Source organism: Limulus polyphemus, unplaced genomic scaffold, assembly GCF_000517525.1.
Source record: "Limulus polyphemus unplaced genomic scaffold, Limulus_polyphemus-2.1.2 Scaffold4580, whole genome shotgun sequence".
Lineage (NCBI taxonomy): Eukaryota > Metazoa > Arthropoda > Merostomata > Xiphosura > Limulidae > Limulus > Limulus polyphemus.
Window position 1 is genome coordinate 18075 of NW_013670190.1, and position 22006 is coordinate 40080.

The window sequence follows — 22006 nt, forward strand, 5'->3', positions numbered from 1 at the left end:
ATGAGATGTAGTCTCCAATGGGTGTGTCCCCCTCCATTATGGAGCCCCTGCCATCAGGTGTCACACTCCATGGGCTTCCTTCAGACACTTTCAGAAGAGAGCTCATCCAGGTAAATCTTTGCAGAAGCCCCTCTACTGCTCCATTGTGGTAATTCTACCATAAATTTGTGCTGAGATGTGGTATTGTCTCGGAAGTTAACATTTCCAAAACATATCTACCTCCTCTAACACTTACAACTATTACTTAATTGCCAGGGTTTCTTCCTTTGCCCGTCTAAGTGTTGGTCTGATTTTTCTTTGCTTACTCCAGTCTTTTATGCCCCACTAAATTGCCCATGGCAATATATGTCTCATAACACTCCACCTACGTCAATGCGGTCTCTATCCTGGTACTGTATATAAGCACCTCATTCAGATAATGTTATCACTTTTTCTCGACAAAGCTTCACTAATGGGTTTCCCAGTGCTATGATCTTTTGGAGATACTTTCAGCATTCTCCGTGTTACCTAGTTGACTTATCTATCATTGTACAACAGTTGAGGGGAGGGTCACTCTCGGTTGGGACTGTTAGTGATCTTATTTGTAGTGAGATGGACTGGAGACATATATTGTGTTCCTTGATTTTTCTCTGGAAGCCTCTGAAGCTGCAATTGAGGGTGATCCTCGACATTCTGAAGATAATTTAGATTCGTTTTTTTCCTGTGCCTTCTTTTCGTCTGTTGGCTTATCAGTCTCCCTGTGGGACAGTGGTAAGTTTACAGACTTGCAATGCTGAAATTCAGAGCTCGATTCTTTATAGTGGACACAGCAAATGGCCCAATGTTGCTTTGCTCTAACAAAACAAACTTACCTGACTAAATGTTGTTCCAAACAAATGTAATCAACACAGTTTTCAAATGAAAAAAAAGAAGAGAGAGAGGGCATTTTGGGATAAGCTGCCTTTGATTTCTTTTCGTCAGTTGATTCATCAAGAGTGTGATGTTTTGGGCCTTGTCCCAGTTGCTTTTGAGCCTGCACCTTATTTGATGGCTGCCAAGTCTGAGAGTGAATATTTAGTTTTCTCTGTATCCAAGAGCAATGTGATTCATGCAGGGAGGTTACTTTTCAGTTATGTGAAAGGACACTTATGCCTTATCCGATCCAGTTATCAGATCTTCGTGATTTAGCCTAGCACCGCCAGATGGAAGCATTTTCTGACTCTCAAGTAATACATCTGCTCCTTGAATTTAGGTGTTCTAAGGCAGAGTTTGTAGTTAACCTGAATAGATCAATGTCTACAGACTTACAACTCTAAAATCCAATGTTTTGTTTTCCTTATAATAACTACACTTTGTTAAAAGACTCTCAGGATCACCAACTTCATTGATGACAAGCTGGAACCATTGTTAGCATGCACATTGGTTCAATTGTCAGCTTCAACATTCATCCCTGTTGTCTTTGGCATCTCGTAGTTCATCGGCTCCTACTGGGGGGTCATAGTTCCACACCTATTCGCGAGTCCCGACCCATGACATCAGCCTTGGTACATTGGTACCCAGAATAGATTATGTCTATATCCAAGGGTTCTGCTGCTTGGTCGGTTCTCTGCCAGCAGCATCAGTGATTATTGTATGCCTTTAGGGTCTGTGGGGGCTTGACTACAAGAATTTCTGGACTTGTGGTAATCTTAACCACTGATCCAGGAGCGCTACAGAATCTTGAGTCAGGATTAGTAATTCGGTTCACATCTTCACCACAAGTATCAATCCTACCTATAGGGTTTCCATCTCCTGCAGATCCTTTGGATTTAGAACTTAGTTCTAGGGCTATTGGACTGTGGTTGGTCTGGGGATAGCGATAGAGTCATGCTAGTCCTTCCCGGGCCTAAGAAGATAGGAGATTGCTGTCCAGTCATTGTTCTTTCTCATCTATCTCAATGCCTAGATTTTCCAAGGTTCACAAGTTACTTATTCCTCAATCTGAGTTGATGTTTTTTACTGAGATTGTGAATGTCCAAGTTCATTGTAGTCAGCTCCTATTTGCACATTGCCATAATGGTGGGATGTCACTCACCACTATTGGCGTTTTTTGTGCACATGGGTCAGGTACTGCAGTTCAGGGTTTTTACCTTTGGACTAGCATGGGTTCTGCTGAATCGTACGAGTTTTGTCTCATCCTCTCCATTCTATGGCACTATGCACACACCATGCCTTACATGACTGGTTACTGCTGGCACCATTTTGTCAATTGTCAGAATTTCACACCCCGCTTCTACTTTCAGAAACAACCAAGGGAGGCTTCATTCTCAGAGCTGAGACATCTATTTTTGGTCCAATTCAGTATTCATCAGTCTGTTTTGTTTTGTTTTTTCATCACATCTCTCAGTCAGGCTCAGCTGACTCCCATCTGGCTCCACGCTGTGGAACAGGAAGCCTGACTCTTACTCACCTCTTCTTCTCACACTGCACAGATGGTTCTTTCTCTCTGGGAATGTGGGCATCACTTGAATCTCTCATGCCTTTGAGAAGAGATCCTTTTAATGGTCTTTTTGTGACCAAGGGATCATAAACATTGATTCACTAGATTTCCCAGTTTTCTTAGTCAGGATCATTCTTTGATATTGAGGGGGATGTTAAGTCAGGACACTACTAAAATATGGGTTCCTCTGCCGCTACTTCATCCAGAGTTCTATATCTTTACAAATGTCTTGCTTCAGGGATGGGGTGCATATACCAACAGTCAGGAATTCCAGGGTCTATGCACAGACAACAAGGCATTCCTACACAATGTTTTAGTCCTTCTTGTTTTTCAAAAGGCAATGCCTCAGAACACGGGGCTTATTAACCGTTTTGCAACAGGTTAGGTATAAAATACATGAGTTCGTATACACATTTGCACATGTTAAGTGAGAAATGTAGTATAATTATTAATGCAGTTTGTGTATTTTCAAAAGATTTGGTAGACTTTTAGTAAAGACTACAAGTCTTTTGTACACAAAAAAAATCTGATATTTTAATGAAGTATTTTTACTCTAGATTTCTTTGTGAAAATATTGAGTCTGTTTCTTTACTAATCCCAGTGCAAAGTGATTTTTGTGTTATGATTAAAAATCTATTCTTCATCCCAAAAATCTCAAATATTATTTGTGTAATGTCTAATACCTTCTAAGTACATTTCAAATATTTGTTTTGTCTGTTATTTTCTTAACCCTAACTATACGGGGTCCGTCAATTTGACCAACCTCAAATTTGACCAACCTTAGTTAGGAAATAAATATAAATTATGCTTTTTTTCCATTCTAGAATGAATACAGATTATAACATGAAAACACAAATGTTTAGTCTAAATAGCTTAAATCTCATTTATATATATTTATTATTTTTATTACACTGACCTTCCAGTCATGCCTGGCTAACATTACAGAAGCTACAATGATGCGATTCACGTGCACTCATGTTAATGTATCCAAGAATATAAAACTGGCCTTTATAAAGTGACCTGTCTTGCCTGTGTTTTAGTGGACTAGCATTTTGTAAAATACAGTCACATTTCAATTATAATACATTATACATGTATATACATTATTACGATTTGAAAATAAGTTCTTTAAGTTATTTTTTCTAAAACATAGAACAGTAAATGAAGTATAGCAAACTATTATCTCTTCTAGTTATGATCTTTGTACTCGGTTGCTGCTTGCCATAGGTAACTAATCCTTATCAAATTTTGCACATGGAAGATGTGAAACAAAATAGTTTTTTTAGGTTTCATATATACATTTGAAATAATCATAAATTACTAAATCAATACCCTAGAATTCCACTATAATTTATCAAACTTAGTAACTAAGTTGAATTTGGCTCTAAAAAAATATGAAGTTTCAAGTCGACTACAGACTCAACTTACCAGTTTGAAATTTTATATAAAAAAAAAGACTTGATGTTGTAATACTTCAGAATAGCTGAGAAAGCCACTAGGGGGACATTCTGAGTTTTCGATTGGTTATTCACATGTCATAGACAGAATAAACGTACATAAGGAAGTGTTTCCAATAATGGTAAGAGGTGGGCTGGGCCACTGTGAGTGTTTCAGTACATGAGCAATATCTCAACAAATAGAAAAAATAGGAGGTTCTTATTTTATATTCTAGGTTGTCAATATTGGTAATTTGTGTTCCTAATTCATACAAAACCATAGACTTTGTATTTGGACATCACAATCATATAATTTGAACCAGTGTTGCATTCAACATACCACATGACACACAAAAATCAATATTTAGGTGTGTTCTTTTAATATTTATTTTTAAATTAAGAAATTAACTTTTGTATAATACTAAAATTTGAATTATAATCCACAATTTTATACCAAACTTATTGACATAAATTCATAAAATAGTAGTTCAATAAAATTTTGAATATAAGTCAACAAATGCAATGACATGGCCTTTGACCAGTGACCCCTGGTGATAGGGTTAAGGGGACAATTGTCAGGCTTTACTCTGATAATTCAATGTTTCTCATTGAGGAGGCACTTAGTCCAGGTCTCCTTGTTTTTGAATCTTCGACCTCCTTTCTCGGAACAACTATCATATCACCCTACTAGCTTGCCATGTTCCACGTGTGATGACTGCATTAGCAGATCAATTGTCTCAACCCAAACAGATTCTTCCAACAGAATAGATGCTGCATTGCAAAGTTCTGTTCATATTAGATCATGTGAGATTATATGAGAGTCACCTCAAGGCTAGTTATATGCAAACTTCTAAGACAGACACACAGGAAAGATAGCTTAACTGTGTGAAGAGGTGTGTATCTATTGGCAATACATTTTCAGGTAAGGAAAATATTAACATTGAAAATCTGCCACTCATAAGCTTTTAAGTCATTGATAAATCTTTGTTTTTGTCAAGATTTTTTATGATTTATAGCCAAAAATGGGGACTACTATAGTTAAAAAATAAAATATCAAAAAAATATGTTAATGAAATGAAAATTAATCAAGTTGAAACTTGTTGAATATATAAAATGAAACTTTCTGATAAACTTAAAAAATCAATTTCTAAAGATAAAAAGAAGTTTGTTTTTACATATCTGTCTCAACAAAATTTTGGAAATTTCACAACTTACAAATGATTAGAAATACTTTAATCAAATTATGTTCATTTTTTAAAGCAGAAACTAGATGATGTTTTATAGTTACTTTTATACTAAGTTTTGTTCAGTTTAGTTAGGTATTTCTATTACAGAGTATAAGTGCTGCTCCTCTGGTCCAGAAAGGGTTAATTGTGTTCTCTCTATGTCAGAAACTTGCAGGTTACATATACATCTTTTAACACTTTAAGAGTGGTGGTGTTCCATCAGGCTGAGCCAATTTCTGTGAAGCTATACATACTAAATCTCTGAATTTATTATGTGTGTCTTCCTGAAATTTGACAAGCTTTTGGCAAATATTAATTGTCTTTTGAACACAAAAAGTCAGATAATTTAATAAAGTATTTTATTAAAGATTTGTCTGTGAATTTCTGAAGCCTTTACTGAACCAGCTGAGAGAGAAGTAATTTTCATGCTGAGAATACGACTCATCTACATCTACAGAAATTCCTAAATAAGTAACAAATTTTGTTCTGTAAAACTTTACACTAACTGTAGCAAAATCATCAATGTATACAGTGAAATGAAAAGTTAGAAGTTATGGAATACAATGAATAGTGCCGTTTTTTTTCCTCTACACTGACAGCAGTATTGATCATAAATAAAGTTTAGATTTACAGTTTCAACTATTTATATTTTCACTTTTAATTTTATTGTTTTATTGCTCTCAGTTATAGTCGTATCCACTAAAGTAGTAATTGTGGCATGAAAAGGAATATATCATTGCAGGAGTCCATTATCTGTTTCCTGTACAACTAAAGTAACTGCCATGTTATTTTTAGGTGTCCTGTTACACAGAGTTGAGCTTGGTGTTTTATTTTACTGAAGTTTTGTTATGCTAAGCTGAGAAGTTTATAATTTTTATGTTTTGATTATGTTTGTTAAAAAACAGAACAATATATAGAAAATATACCTAAAAACAAAAATTTATAACACTCGGTTATTCTCAAGGCAGTTTGCAATCGAGTAAATGTCCTTACATAAGCCTCATTGAATCTCACAAAAGGATTCATGTAGCTTTCAAGTATGCATTTTAGAATACAAAAAAATTATATAGAATGTCTCAAAATTACTATAATTTACCTGACTTTCTAAATAAGCTATAAATAGGTTTAAAAATCTCAATTAGTATTTTAGAGTAGCAGCATATTGATTACACAGCTAAAGACTTTGGTCTAAATTTGAACTAAATGAATTGGTAACTAGCCTCCTGTAGAGGAGATTGTACTTTTCCCATTGGTTCTGAACATGTCCATCAGCCTTGTAAAGTTGATTAGTCAGAGTAAGAGGGGAAGGGCTTTCTGGTGGGTTTCACAGATGTAGTGATACCTCAGTAAATCATGAAGATAGCAGGTGTAAAGTTTAGTTTCTTGTTTGCAATTATATATAGCTTGTGTTTCTAAATTATAGGAAACTGCAGTAGCCCATATTTGAAATTAAGAAGTTAAAATATTTGAATTACAAACTACATTTTCATGTGAAGTTTATTAACATACATATAGTTGGACACTGTTAAAAGATTAAAACTGTAGTCCAGAAACTTCCAGATTATTTTTGCAGTTAATAAGTTAAAACTGCACCTTAGGAGCTTCCAGATTACTTGTACACTGTTCATGTGTTAAAAGTTTTGCCTAGAATTTTCAGGTTATTTCTACAGTGTTAACAGATTAAAGCTGTAGCTTAGAAATATACAGACTATACATATGCTGTTAACAGTTAAAAACTGTAACTTGATGTTAAATTAATTTTACATTATTAATAGATTAAAATATAGCTGAAAAACTTCCAGATTACTTCTACATTGTTAAATGGTTAGAACTGTAGTCTAGGAACTCCTACACTTTATATAAACTACTAACAAACTTAGAGTTACTCTTTAACTTAGAGATTTATTGCATCAAACTTATGCTATCCAGAGATCACAATAAAATACTAAAAAAGATGAAGTCCAGTCTGTTATTTAACACACCACTTTGTTACACTGGTTTCAGGAAATTCCACACTTCAACAATAGTCCTGGAGAAGAGCAAATTTAAAAACAAGTCTGTGTTTCGTATAGTGGTGAACTTTGTATTATATGTACAGTGTTTTAGTTATCTTTTACTCACACAATGAAACTTTATTTATACAGAATATGAATGCTATTAATTTAATCTGAACTATCTGGCAAAATAGCTGTATAAGTTACTAAAAATAAATTAGCTAAATTTGTTTTCCCACAATGTCATCTAAATCTTATCTTAAGTTTCTAAAATTTGCAAATTGAAACTCAGTGTCATACCTTATAAATTTTCTATTAAATGTTGTGATTTTTTTTTAGTGGCTAGCCTCTCTTAATACATCTGGAACAAAGCTTGTTGTAGATATTCCATTTTACGTCTACTGTATTTGCAAAAAAGCGAACTTTTAATGGTTCAGTAATGATCATGTGGTGCTAAGTAAAACACAGTTTGATGTATTGTCATGAAAATTGTCCAGAATTTACTAAAACTGAAAGATTTTATGTTTTATATAGATTTCCACTTGTGTAAACACTAAAATAGAGCCAAAGGGAAGGTTGTAAGCTACATTTTTGTTTTAAATGGTTTATGATGAAATTTAGTAAATTTCCTAAATATTTTGATGTTGGCTGTTGTCTCTTACTAGGTCTATTTAATGCAGCTAACTAGAATTGGCAGTGTGTTTGTACTCTTTTAGAAAATGTTCCATTATGATTAATAAGGATATATACAAAAAATGGTAACAATATTAAATAGTCATTTTTTATTTCTAGAATTTATAAATTAGTATGGCTCATAATTCTATCAATACAACAGTAACCATTCAAATTAATTTGTATTTAAGTCATTATACATATGTATAGTTTAAATTTCTATAAGCCTTAGATGTCTGGTGTGTTCTGCCTTAGCTGCAGGTTACCTCTGCAATTTTTTTACTTTATCATTTATCCAACAGAATTAAAATAGCTGGATCAGGCAGTGACTTTGTGAGTTTCTTTGCTGGAAGAGGAATATCATCTGTTCATCTCCAGTTTGTCGGAGAGAATATGGTAAATTAAGTTATAATTATATTAACAAGTTTGTATTAAGGTAATGTGATTACTTGAACTTGTAAAATACCCCTCATTGATGTATTCTAAATGCAGAATTATAAGAACTTATGTTTTTAAAATAACTAGAGTATATGTAACTTTCACTGGCCATGATCAGACTCCAGTGTTGGTGCTAACTTCAAATCTGGTATTGTATTTACATCTTGACTTCAGTTAGTTTTCTACCATGTCATTGTAACCAGTGATTAGGAAATGTATATAAATTACTTCTTCCTAAAAATAAAAAAATAAAGATATAGCTAACTTTGCTCCTCAAGGTTAAATGTTTTCTGATGTCTAAGAAGTGATATAATTAGAACTGTATGTTTCAGCAAGAAAAAAAGGCCAGTGACCATACTTTGTTACATTTTTTCAATATCAGTAGGAACTGGTAACTTGAAATTTTTGATATGCAGAGTTGCAGCTGTGTCATTTCTAAATAAAATTATTAAAGGTTTTTGCTGTGTGTGTGAATATTGAACTTTTAAAGTATATTAAAATTATAAACAATCTTCAAATTGATTATATTAATTTAACTGGTACACAGTCTATATTAAGTATGTCACAAGATTGTATATCTTAACATTTTGATAATTTGGTCACTTGTACAAATGCAAAGATAGAATTACTACATTTTAAATAAGCATGTACATCTGATTTCAATATTCCAAAATGGCTGGTGGTGATGAGGTTACATAATTGGTGATTAACGCAATTTAGTTACTGTAAGTGTTTTTGATCTTGTAGATGGATTTTCTTGTGAGTCACATTGTATTTACATTTCCTTACTATTTGTAATTGTTGACCAGACTTTAAAATTAAATCTTAATTTTAACTTAACATTATCAGAATGAGCACCTGTATTTTACAGAACCTTGTAACCATGGTGGTATACGTACTATAACTCTGAAAGTACTTATTGTATCTTCACAAAATTTGGCAAGCTTTCAATAAACTTTAAACGTTTTTCTAAAACAAAAAAATCAGAATTTTCTATTAAGTATTTTACTAAAACTTTCTGTTTAATTATATGGTGTCAGAGTGTTGACTGCTCTGAGTGCAAAGTGATTTTCATATTAAGATTGAGAATACTTTCTTCATCTGAAAATTTTCAAATTTTGTTTGCATTATCCCTAAAATCTTTTAAATAAATATCAAATGTTTTTTGTTTTGTTCTTCAGAAACTTTATATTTTAATTGTTATTTTCTCTAACCTAACTCTATACAATGTTGTTCAATTTGACCAACCTCGTAACCACCCCCCAAAAAAAAATCTAAATTACCCTTTTTTTCTTTCTAGAATAACATCAAATTGTAACATTAAACTCGATTTGTTTATCTTAAATATTAAAACATTATTCATCTGTTATACATAAATTTTATTGTTTTATTGCCCTTTGAACCATGCCTAAACTATTATTCCTGCCATAATATTTAAAATTACTTGGTGAATGTGCAACTCAAATTACTCTATTGAATTACTTAACACACAGGCTAGTTGTGGGATACTTGCAAGCTTATCTTGTGAAAAATTGTTTTATTATTCTTTATTTTACTTAATCTAACCTAAAATGTTTCTAATTTTTACATTTTAGTTACTTTTATAATAACAAATACAGGATACACATGAAAAACAAGAAATAATGTACTTACCTGGGTCGTCATCTTTTTGCTGTTAACTGTCAATGACACTAAACCCTACTTTTTTATACTAATGGTACTACTGCAATAAATAATTTATTTATTAAAATAATACTTCAAAGAACACAGAATAATAACATAATGTGTCCCATAACTAACACAATTATTATGGCTTTCTACCAATTTTTCCTTAGGAATTCAGCTAAGCTTGTTGATGTCTTTCACTTGGGGATCAAGTTTGAGTTGGAAGTGAAACTGACAATTATCTGTGTAGAAAACATTTGATAGATTGAAACTTTGGCTTTCGATTGGTTATAAATAATATAATATTAAATATAAGAGAAAACTATTGGCAATTTATGAAAGAGAGGATGTGGGCAAGGGGTCTTATTTTTTAGTTTATGGCTCTGAAACCACATAAGATTGAAGGCTACAAAATTATGTTTTTCCTGAGCAATAACTGTATTATAACAAGTAACTCGCATGGAATAAGAGAACTTCATCCTTAAAAGTCATGTAATGTGTAATTCTCCCAGAAGAGGTCAGCTGTACTGGCAAATTAAAACACTTAAAATAAATTACAAGTAGATCAGAACTTTTAATCTTTCTAATCACAAATGGGCCATAGTAATGGGCAAGGTGACTGAATATGCAAATTTTGAACTTGTATTGTGAACAGTCAATCCTCTGTAGGTCAAAGACAACTTAATACATATGATTTCAGCATCTCTTTCTTTCCAAAGTCATATTGCAAGTTGTTTTTATGAAGTTTTACCAGGATTTAGTGGGTAAACCTTTTTTTATAGTACAACTAGATAGCATAGTAGGTTTGTTATCCTGAGCTAAGCATAAATGGAAATAACAATATATGAATGCAAATCTCAAGAGCATGTACATATAGTTTCATAACCCTCAATCAGAAGCAACACAGAAAATGTTTGGATCTAGGTGTGTAGAATCCATTTACTGGCCTTTTCTCTAACACTAAAAACCTTCTTGCTGATTGTTTTATAATTAATTGTGGCCCTGAAAAAGCAACAATGGTTAAATAGCTGAAATGAAAGGTTTTTTCATTATATTTGGGAAAGTAACATTTGTTTTTTCATGTATGTTTGATGTTTTCTTTCATATTAGAAAGCAAGGTATCTTTTGAAGATTCTGTAATTACCATAAGGAAAGATATTGTTTACATTATTTGAAACAATATACAAAGTGATAACTTCATGTTCTTGTTGTTTTAATGACCTAATGTGCTTTAAATATGCATATACATACATACATGTATGTGTGTAATAATTGTTGTTCATATCTTTGAGTGAGCCAACTAAATAAAAACATTAATTTTTCAACAAACTAGAAGTGTATCATCTCATATTTAGATTTTTTTAGAACTTGAGGTAAAAGATATTGCTGAGTTGTAAATACATTTACTGTGTGTTCAAAAATGTAGTAAAAAAAGCATAATTGTATCGGTAAAGGAGCTGATGTTAAAATTTATTATAAGGCTAATATTAAGATATATTACTGATGCATGACTTTATACTAAATTCTTGAAATGTAGTTGATATGTGATACAAAACTCTTTCTTCTTTCTGAAAAGGCTTAGAGAGTTGGAATATAATCAATTATTCATTCTGATGAGCTTTAAGGATTTACATACAAGTGATGTAAACCATTGAAAATAATTAATTTGTAGTTTATATAGGGAAAATTATAAAATCCTTTAACTCTGATACTGTTACTTTCTTGTGATTCTATGGATTTATTGGATATAGGGTTCCTTTAACATACAAAACAATTTAAGCAAAATTATCTTCAGTATTGTAATTAAACCTGCTGATTACTGCTTTTGTCAACTAAATATCTTACTTAGAAAATGATTGATTGCACCTAATTTTTTGGTCATTTCTTTACAGTGTGTGTGTGTGTGTTTTAATATGCCATAAAATTTCTTAATGTGATATGATATGTGGATCTATTTATTGTTTAAAGAAACCAGTTACGTGGCATTAATAGTTCTCATTTCCATCATATTACACCATTATGTCTTCTGATACGGCACTTCCCCTCTGCTCATAAGATTAGCTTTTATTTTGTGCTGACCTTTATATGCAATCTTTTTTTATAATGCATGCTACGAGCCTTCTGCACCCCCACTATTGGAATCAAAGGTTCTAACATGTGCCATCTATCCACCAATAAAAGAGCACTACTATCACATGATACATGTAACTCCCTCTATGGACCATAACAAAACCATCACTTCTCATTTGGCAGTGCTTAAGTTCAGACGCTTTTCTTTTTGTTCATTACTTTTTTGAAGCTTAATTTAATTTATTTAAAAAATTTTTTTCACTTTATTTTATATCCATGTTTTGCCGAAAAAAAATTCATTTCTTTGTTTGGTATCAAGCATGAATTCTGAAGTTAACGTTACCACTTCAAGTACATTTCATCTGTCTGATGCCATACCTCAGGCCACATTTGCGGGTGACATGTCAGACGATTTATCAGCCTTTATTTGCAGGGAGATTGAGTGTTATATGGCACTACCTTTATATCCTGCTGTTGCCTCTCTTCCTCCTGAGCTTTTCAAGCCTGGCTAGGCTGATGAGGATTTTGATTATTTGTTTTCCCCTTGGAGTTTGCCATGCCTTCCCAAACCCTACCTGAGGATTCTGTTTGGCCCTCGTCAGCTTTCTTGGATTTTATTTCTCGGGTATGTGATGTTTGATCTATTGCTTCTATTTCTTATAACCCATATCCTTCCCTATTACATGATTCTGCCTCCCAAATGTCCCATTCATCTTACCAATGCCCAGTATTCCCGCCTTCGTCTTACCCTGATGACTCTTTTGTGGTACCTCTTCTTGATCCATCTCTTGTCTGAGGCTGTTCACAGGAACTCTGAGGGGTTTTCTGGGGACATCCTCTCCCTCCTCATTTCCATGTTGGCCTGTCTGTCATCTTTAGTTCTGGTCCTGCAAACATGGTTTATTTGTTGTTGGGACTTCATGGGTCACGCTACCATAATGTCACAGACCTGTCTCCTGTCTCATTATCTACAGGGCCTTCATATGGCCCCATTTTTGAGATGCCTCATGTTTGATACAATCCCAGAGTCTTTAGAGTTGAAGGTCGCTTTGGTCCAACAACAATCCACCCTTTCTCATCTGGTTGCCTGTTTGCCCCAGTTGGAGCCAAGTGTGGCATCAATTCCTGTCTCCCGACCCTCCCCTTCCCAGCCCTTGCTTGTTTCTCCTTACTGCAGTGCCACTGTTTGTCATTTTTCTCGATAATGCAGGGTACGCTAAAGGTTCCGGTGACTACCTGGTGGGTTCGGGTCCAGTGGGAGCTTGTCTGGCAACCTTTGTTCATCAATGGAACCCTTTCATCTCCTTTCTTACCCTTCCTCCCTTGTCCTGTGTGCCTGCTTTCCTTCTCCTTGGGATTCCTTGTCCCACCAGCATCTATCTGAGGCAGTGCAAGACCTCCTCACACAACAGGCTATCGAACCTGCTCCATGCAGTTCAGAGGGTTTTTACTCCCACATGTTTGTAGTTCCCAAAAAGACAGGGAATTGGAGGCTGATCATCGACCCGTCCCGTCTCAATCGATATGTTCACACCCCATGCTTCACCATAGAATCCTACCTTACTCTTTGGTGGGATTTTTCTCTGGGTCTTTAGATGACCAGATGGACGTCTCCAATGCCTATCAGCATATTCCCATATCAGAGTGTTCTTGCCCTTATCTTTGGTTTTTCCATTGTGGGTTGGTGTATCAATTTTGCACCCTACTCTTTGGGCTGGCTTCAGTGCCGTTTATTTTCTGTCAGGTGGTGTAAACCTTCACTCTACATCTTCATGCCCTGAGGTTGCACTTTCACTTTTATATGGATGACTGGCTTCTTCTTGCTAGTTTCCAAAGGAGAGTTGGCCTGTCATATTTGTCAGCTCCTTCTAAAAGCTTCATCTGGTCATGATCCATTCCAACAATTCAACAGTGGTGGCTCATATCAATCACCAAGGTGGCACCCAGTTGAGATCCCTGTGTTTTCTAACATTGGATCTTCTCTTTTGGGCCTAAGATCATCATATTTGTTTGATGGCGTGTCACATACCGGGTGCTTTCAACCTTGTGGTGGATCATTTTTCAGACCCAACCTGGTTTACCCGACAGATTGGTCCCTTCATCCCCATGTTTTTTGGTGGCTTTGTGATTGGTGGGGTATTCCTCATATTGATGCATTTGCCACAGCCCTCAATCATCAGTTACTTTTATTTTGGTCCCTGGTTCCCCATCCTCGGGGTTTGGCTATAGATGCCTTCAGCCAGGATTGGTCGAACAAGTTCTATTATGTTTATCCTTCTATCCGATTACTTCATTGGGTAGTCTCCTTCATCCATACCACTGCGTGGAAAGTCCTTCTGATTGCTCCTTATTAGCCCACTCAACCGTGGTTTCCTCGATTACTCCAGCTACAGTTTTTCCCTCCTGTCCCTCTTCCTTTATTCCCCAACCTTCTTTATCAACCCCAGTCACTGGTTCTGCATGTCGTACTTCACATCCTCTATCCTCACACCTGGTTTTTGTCTAGTCCCTTGCTAGGAGATCCGGTTTCTCACATCAGGTGCCATTTCATTTAGCTCATTCGTTTGTCCTCCATCCATGGTGTATCAGTAGAAATGGAATGTTTCCTCACCTGTGCCCTGGCTTGGGGTATCCCAGCTTCTCATCCTATGGTTGCTGGTATCACTGAGTTTCTTATGTGGCTTTTTGAGAAGGGGTCTTTGGTTGCCTCAATATCGGGTTATTGGAGCAGTGCTATTCCATCCTTTCTATTTTTCTTGTTACCACAAGGTCTTTCTTTTCCCTGACTTTGCCATTTTGATCTGTTCTTTCTGGATACATTGGCTGCCTAGGCATCTGGTACTTCCAGAATGGGACATTAATGTGGTACTCCATTCCCTTACTTTACCTTCGTTTGAGCCCATTGCCTTGTAGTCTTTGTTTCACTTATCCCTTAAGGCATATTTCCTTTTCCTTGTGTTCTGCGGGTGTCATTGGTTGGATCTGTTCACTATCGATGTCACTTGCACACTGTACAACCAAACCTATCTTCTCCTTTATCTGGATCATTCCTTCCTTCCCAAGACCTTGGCAGCTCTTGTGGGTAACTCCTACTTTTTGCCCATTTCCTTTCCCTCTATTTCTCATCTCTACCTTTGTCCTGATCCAGATAGACTTCTATGCCCAGTGCGTGCCCTTGGTTGTTATATTGTCCACACAGCTTCCTTCAGGGGTTCCCATTACTGTCTCTTTATCCTGTGGAAATCCTTATCCTCTCAGGATCTTTCTTCCTTTACTCTTTTATCAACTTGGTTCATCATTTAATCCAGTTGGCTTATTCCTCTCTTTCCCTTCCCAGTGTGCTTTATTCCATGTTCCCTCCCATCAAATCTGACACCTCACCTTTTCTATTGCTTCTTGTCTTCGTCAGGCTTTGGCGGAGATTCTGCAGTCGGACTCTCTAATGCTCTTCCCCCACTTTCTTCCAGTGGAGTATGAGAGTCCTTACCATTTGCCAGTTCCAAACTGCTGGATGGGTTCCAGATAGATAGCTATAACCATTCAGTTCAGAGTAGGGTGGTGGTGTTCTGCTGGTGTAGAAGGCATATCATACTCTGATTGGTACATACCATGGAATGAGATGTCTAAACACAGTTCACCCCTTCAATTGGGTGCCCTCATCCTACCTTTGTGGAGGTGTCGGTACCCCGCAGGCTGGTTTTGGATATCAAGTGAACTAATCAACTTAAGTCTTCACACAGGTTTGGGGTTGTCCATTTTCCTCCCTTGATACTTCCTTCTTTGTAGTGGGTCATGGAGGATATACATGAGATGTTTCTGTCCTGGGCACTCCCTTGTTCTCTCTTGCAATGGGGATGTTATTGACCTTTGGACATTTCAGACCAGTCTCATGGTTGCGGGAGTTGATTGCATGCGATGGATTTTCCTCATATACTGGATGACACATTCCCAGATCCCTGGCACAATGCTAATCCTGTGTCATGCCCTGGAGTTGGTGTTTACATCACATCCATGATTTTGGGGCTTGAGGTGAAGCCAGTATGATCCTCATCCTACCCTTGTGCAGATGTCAGTACTCAGTGAGGGGGATTTTGGATGAGTTGACTTATCAGGTATCGTCCACCGCACCCTAGTCATTCAACACCATGGGATGCATCCTCCATTACCCACTTTACTTCTGTGGGATTGAGTTTCTATATTTATTTGGTTGGGATCACTTTCCTGACTTATCCTCTCCCACTCAAATTTGCTCCATTTTCTGCCATGTTTGTTCCTAGCTGTTCATGGTGAAGAGATACCTGATTCAGAAGTGGTGCAGTGCCCCTCCTCAGATCATCTGATTTGTTTCTCTCATCTACAGAAGTATCCTTTGGATGCCTTCGGGGAGTATATCTGTTCTTCCCTCACACCTGTCCCTCCTCCTTTTCAATGTAGGATTCTAGGTAATCTTGTGAATAGAGGGAAGTACCGTATTAGAAGCTATAATTTTCCTATACTAAAAATGTATTTCCGATAGGTACTTCCCTCCGCTCACTCTTCCCACCATTCTCCCCACAATCTACCAGTGCTTACATCTTCTACCAAACTTCGAAGTGATGGTACGGTAGTGGCTCATAGAGGGAGTCACATTCATCACTTGATAGTAATGCTCTTCTATTGATGGAGAGATGACGCATGATGATTTGCATGAGAGACATGCTGGAATCTTTGATTCCAATAGGGGGTGCAGAAGGCTTGTGGCATGCATTATAAAAAATTTCACATATATAGGGCAGCACCAAATGGGAAAAGCTAATCTTGTGAGCGGAAGGAAGTACCTATTGGAAACACATTTTCAGTATAGGAAAATTAGAACTTTAAATGATAGAGATAGAATAACTGTAGTTTTAATTGTACTATATGTCACTGTTAAGTGATTATTAATTTATTAGTCATATTGATTATGGAAATTTTTAATAAGTAACTTTGGGATTGAATGAAGTAATTATGAAGATATTTGAACAGATAATTTTGTTGTTAATTTTCCAAATATGTGTGTGAACTTTCAGATCAGTATAATAATAAATTAAGATTTGAAAATAAGATAAAAGACATTTTTAATTGCAGGATCTGCCTGCTGGAAGACAGTGTACATATAAATTACTTAAAGAAAAGTGCTTTGAAGAAATCACATGTACATCATTCATACAGATTTCCTAATGCTATTTTTGTAATAAACTTAAAAGAATAATATTACTAACTCCTTCTCAATGATTGAAATTAAATTATCATTTTAAGGTATACTTCATGAAACACTGAGTTTATGGCCAGAATTACTAAAAGATATATCATGCAAGGGTTCATTAATTTCTGGATAATCATTATAAGTCCATTATATGGTTTTATTCTTAATATTATCACTGTTCATCTTCTCAACTATAGTAATTAATCCATTAATTTGCACTACTGAAGCATCTTTAGTGTTTGTAATTTATATTTAATTTAGTTTTAATTACACTATTAGCTTACTCATGTTCAGAAGTTAAGAATTTGATCAAATAAATTATAAGAAAAATAAAATACTCCTGTCATGTGCAAATACCACATATATCACTTTCTTATAATATACATATAATGTAATCGACAACATTTTTACATATTTGTACTGAGGTGGCTTAGGACTTTTCTAAATTGTGACAAGGCCATGTGCTAGTTCAACCTTTAGATATTCACTCTATGTAACATATGTTGGTCAAAGATACTATCTGCTATTTCATTGGATAGTTGCATTATACCAAATGCCATTCTAATTGTAGGGTTGGGAGGGACTAGAGAATGTTGTACGAAAATATTTCTCACTTTATTGGTATGTGTATTTATAAAAGTGATGGTCAAATCTAACTAAACAGTTAAGAGTATCTGAAGAGTTGATAAATGGTGCTGTTGACTAGCTGCCTTATGTCTAGGGACTGCTAGCTCTTGTGTAGCTTTGTACAAATATCCAAAACAGTCAATCAGAGCATCCTGAGTGTAAGGTTACATTACTATTGTCACATGAAACAGAAGTTTCTCCTATTTTAAGTATTCCACTAGTTTCAGATTCAGTTTAACAATCAGTTTTGTTTATTTATACATGGCATTTACTTTAACAATAACAATTTCACTCATTTGACCTAGTCTCTGTTTCAACCATCCTTTTGTTTTTGTTTATAAAATGTTTGTTTTTCTTCATCTTCACACCAAGTCTTGCTGATCACTGACAAATTTATACACATGTTCAATAAAAATACTAGATCTGTGAACTTCTCATTGTATTGGTGGTTAGGTAACTGTGTATTATGAATTTTAGAACATCACAGCTTCTGAATGGTTTGCATTACTGACTATACAATAGACAGTTAAACAAATACATTATCCATTGGTTATATATATATATATATGTGTGTGTATGTGTGTAATGAGAACTTTTTTACCATTTTATTATAGTTACTCATTAAAATGAAAACAAATTGAAAGTTTTAGCATTTCACTAAAGAAAAATAAGAAGAATTAACTATTAATGTCATAATTGGCTTTATCAATGAAATCTATTTTTAGTGCAGTATAGGAAGAATGTGTTTTGCTTCAATGAGATTTTGTAGAAATAGACAGGGAACAGAGAGACATGCCATTTTCTTATGGTGCTTGTGGGAGTAAATATTTCCATTTATGTTAATAACAGAGTGACATTATTTCTTCAGTTCTTATTAGATGAGAAAAGGGTAACCGGTTTTCTACCATTGTATTATAAACATTTGATCCCACTCATGATATCTACATGCCTACTACTCATTTAATTATTTAGTTTTGGCAATTGAAAAATAAGAGGGTAAAATATTTGAAGTGCTACTAATAGGTAATTTTACTTTATGGGCTTGTATTTTTTCATATGCTTTATATTTTAGATATTTATTATTGCATTTTTCTAATATGACTCAAGGTCATTAACTACTAAGCTATGTTAAGTTGTTCTATTGCCTGTAATACAATAATTTTTCATCAAACTAAAATAACTATTTCTTTTTAATAACTTGCTGTAAGTTCACAAGATGAATTGTGTTTGAACCTAAACAGATATCATTTTACAGATTACAGACTACCCACTCTATCATACTGAATATGACGTTTTTGATGCCATGGCCAACTACACTGATCACAATTTTGAGTCAGCTAAAACTATAGCTCGAATAGTAGGAACTTTGGCCTTGAAGCTGACTGACTCACTGGAGCTTCCCTTAAGAGCTAACCATTATGCAGAACACATTGAACGACACTTAAAGCCTTTTCTCGCTCATTATAAAAATGTTTTAAATGACTTCAAGATTGATGTAGGTAAGAAAGAAACTTTAGCTTCTTCATGAAATTAGAATTTGAAACTACATGCATATTTCATCTTCAGGTTTATGAAATTAAAGAATGCTAGAAATATTTAAACTACTGTATGTAAAGTTTTCCTAGTTTATTCATTTTGTATTTATTATTTTGAGAATCAAGACACATAGTGTGTCTTGCAGACAAAAAACAACCTGCAGGACACACTGTGCATTACCAACAGGAGTGATAGTTTAGCGATTTTCTGCCTTCTGTAGCTCTGACTGTGGTAATCCAAACTACCACTTATTTTCAGTGCATGTGTTTTATTGGACTCTTATTTCACATACTAAATTTCAAGACAATCCATTAAGAAATACCTGAAATATAAAATCTCCAATTTTGATTGAGTTTCTTCCTTTTTTTCTCTTTGCACCACAAGTACAGAAACTTTATTAGATAGAAAAACATACTTAACTTTCATGAATTTTTTTCAAGTTTGGTACACTGATAGATCTTTGCAATGTCTAATTATAAGCCACATGTACAAAGTTATTCAACAAAAACTGCTGAATATTACCAAAGTTCACGTGAGCTATCAGTCTAAAATATTTACTGCAGTTTCATCTAAGAGTAAAGTAGACAGTTTTTAGTTTTTGTTATTCAGATTAAAGATGGCTGATTTAGAGCAGCAAAACAATAAGGTGAAAGGACATGCAGATACTTAAGTTTTGGTTAGGCCAAGCAAACTAGATTAGCAGTTTCTATCTCAAATTTTCAAAAGAATCATATGAGTGGACAGTTATTATTGATTATTCATTGCCAACTTTTAAGCACAAATTTACTAAATTTTATGAAATTGTCCTAATTAAAGAGTGTTTAGCATCACTTGATATTAGCTTAAGCAATTAGCATAAATAGTAATTTTTGATATGGCTGTACCGATTACTTGGGTGTGATGACAACAAACTGTTAATCTAAATTCCATAGCGTTAGTATAAAGGAACCTATTAACACTGTTTTAGAGAGGAAAGATTACCACTATATATTTGTGATACGGTACATTACCTCCCCTCACATAAATATCTATTCTCATTCAGTGCTGCCTTCTATATGCAAAAAAAGGTTTTTACACAAGGCTTCTATCTCCCCTCCATTGGAATTGACAAATTCCAATGCATCTCTCATGCAAATCATCATGCATCAACCCTCCACCAATAAGAGAGCAACATATTCTCATGACACATGTGGCTCCCTCTATTCAATTATACTGAACTATCACTTCTTGTTTGACAGTATTCGTGTTCAGATGGTTTTTTATTTTGGTGCTCTTCCTGTGAATCATGGTTTTAATAGTTTAATTGCTGAAGTGGGAGTTCTTCATTATTATATTTTCTTTACATTGAAGAAATCTTTTAATTTAATTTTATTTCCCTTTTTTTTTTCTCACACTCACATATTCTTCAAACACTTTTGTTTGTTTACTTATTTCCACAATGAATTCTGATGTTCAGGTGGGGAAGACCCATCATTGGATTTCTCTGCTATTATCGATCATGAGACTAATCGTTATATGGGCAAATCACTAATCCTTCTGATCAAGCCAAACCTGTTCGGGCCGATGAAGATTTGATAGCCTTTTTACACCACTTGATTTTGCCTTGTTTTTCTCTACCCCTCCTGCAAAATCAGATAGCCTTAATATGACATTTTTTATATGATTTCTCAGGTATGTTATGTTTTATCCAATTCCCTATTTTTCTATGATTCCTTATTACCTCCTTATTGGCTCATTTCTCATCTTTGGTTCTTGCTTTACACATGTGGTTTCACTGTAGTTGGAATTTTCTGTGTTGTGATGCAACCTTGTCTGGGTATGTTTACTGAGTCTTTCTTTTCAGGATTTCTGTATTCTCTCTGGTGATATGTCTTATATCATGTATCTGAGACTTTGGAATATCATGTGTTATTTCTGCATCAACACTAAACCCTTTCCTCTTTGGTTGCACATTTATTACAGTTGGAGCCATGACATGTCCCTATTGTTTTATTCAACATTTATTGGCATGTTGCCAACAGTACCGGAGACTAACAGTACAGTTCCATGGGTTCTTCAGGTTTTATCAGAGGGACTTATCATTCAATTCCTTTCCCTACCTCCATTGTCCCTGGTACCCCTTTTCCTTCCCCATGACCTGCATCTGTCTGAGGTGGTACAAGGCCATTGCACCTGTTCATCGTTTTTCTCCAGACTTTTATTCCATGCTGTTTGTTATCCTCATACCAAACTAGAGACTGGCAGCTTGTACTGGGTTTGTCCCGTCTCATTCTAATTCTCAATCTGCCCCATTTTACCTTGGAGTCATTTCTCACCCTTAAGTGGGCTTTTTCCCCAATGTTTATCGATGACAAAGAAGAATATTGTGAATGCTTCTTTGCATATCCTGATATTTCGTCACTCGCGACCCTCTCTTCAGTTTATTCTCCATGGAGTGGTTTCTCTGTTTTGCTCTCTGCCCTTTGGACTAACTTTAGCCCTATATATTTTGTCGGACATTCAGAGAATTCATTCATTACTTGTATGCTCTCAGGTTGCACTTTCCACTTTCTTTTATTTACTGGCTACTGTTCGCTTGTTCCGAACAGGAGTCCACCTGTTACCCTTATCAGTTGCTCCTGGAGGTGGCTGTAATGGGCTGTTAATCAAGTTGGAGAAGT

The 22006-nt window shown here is 35.0% G+C and overlaps 1 protein-coding gene across 1 annotated transcript in view; it reads left to right on the forward strand.

Annotated features, from left to right (window-relative positions):
• The window catches only part of LOC106471376 (N-acetylated-alpha-linked acidic dipeptidase 2-like), a gene marked incomplete at its 5' end in the record, with an annotated part of 65245 nt that overhangs the window by 13437 nt on the left and 29802 nt on the right, over positions 1-22006 (forward strand). Inside the window, 2 exons of the mRNA XM_013931973.2 lie at positions 8089-8182; positions 19066-19309. Of these exons, the coding sequence (XP_013787427.1) occupies positions 8089-8182; positions 19066-19309 (338 nt within the window). The remainder of the gene's footprint in view (positions 1-8088; positions 8183-19065; positions 19310-22006) is intronic.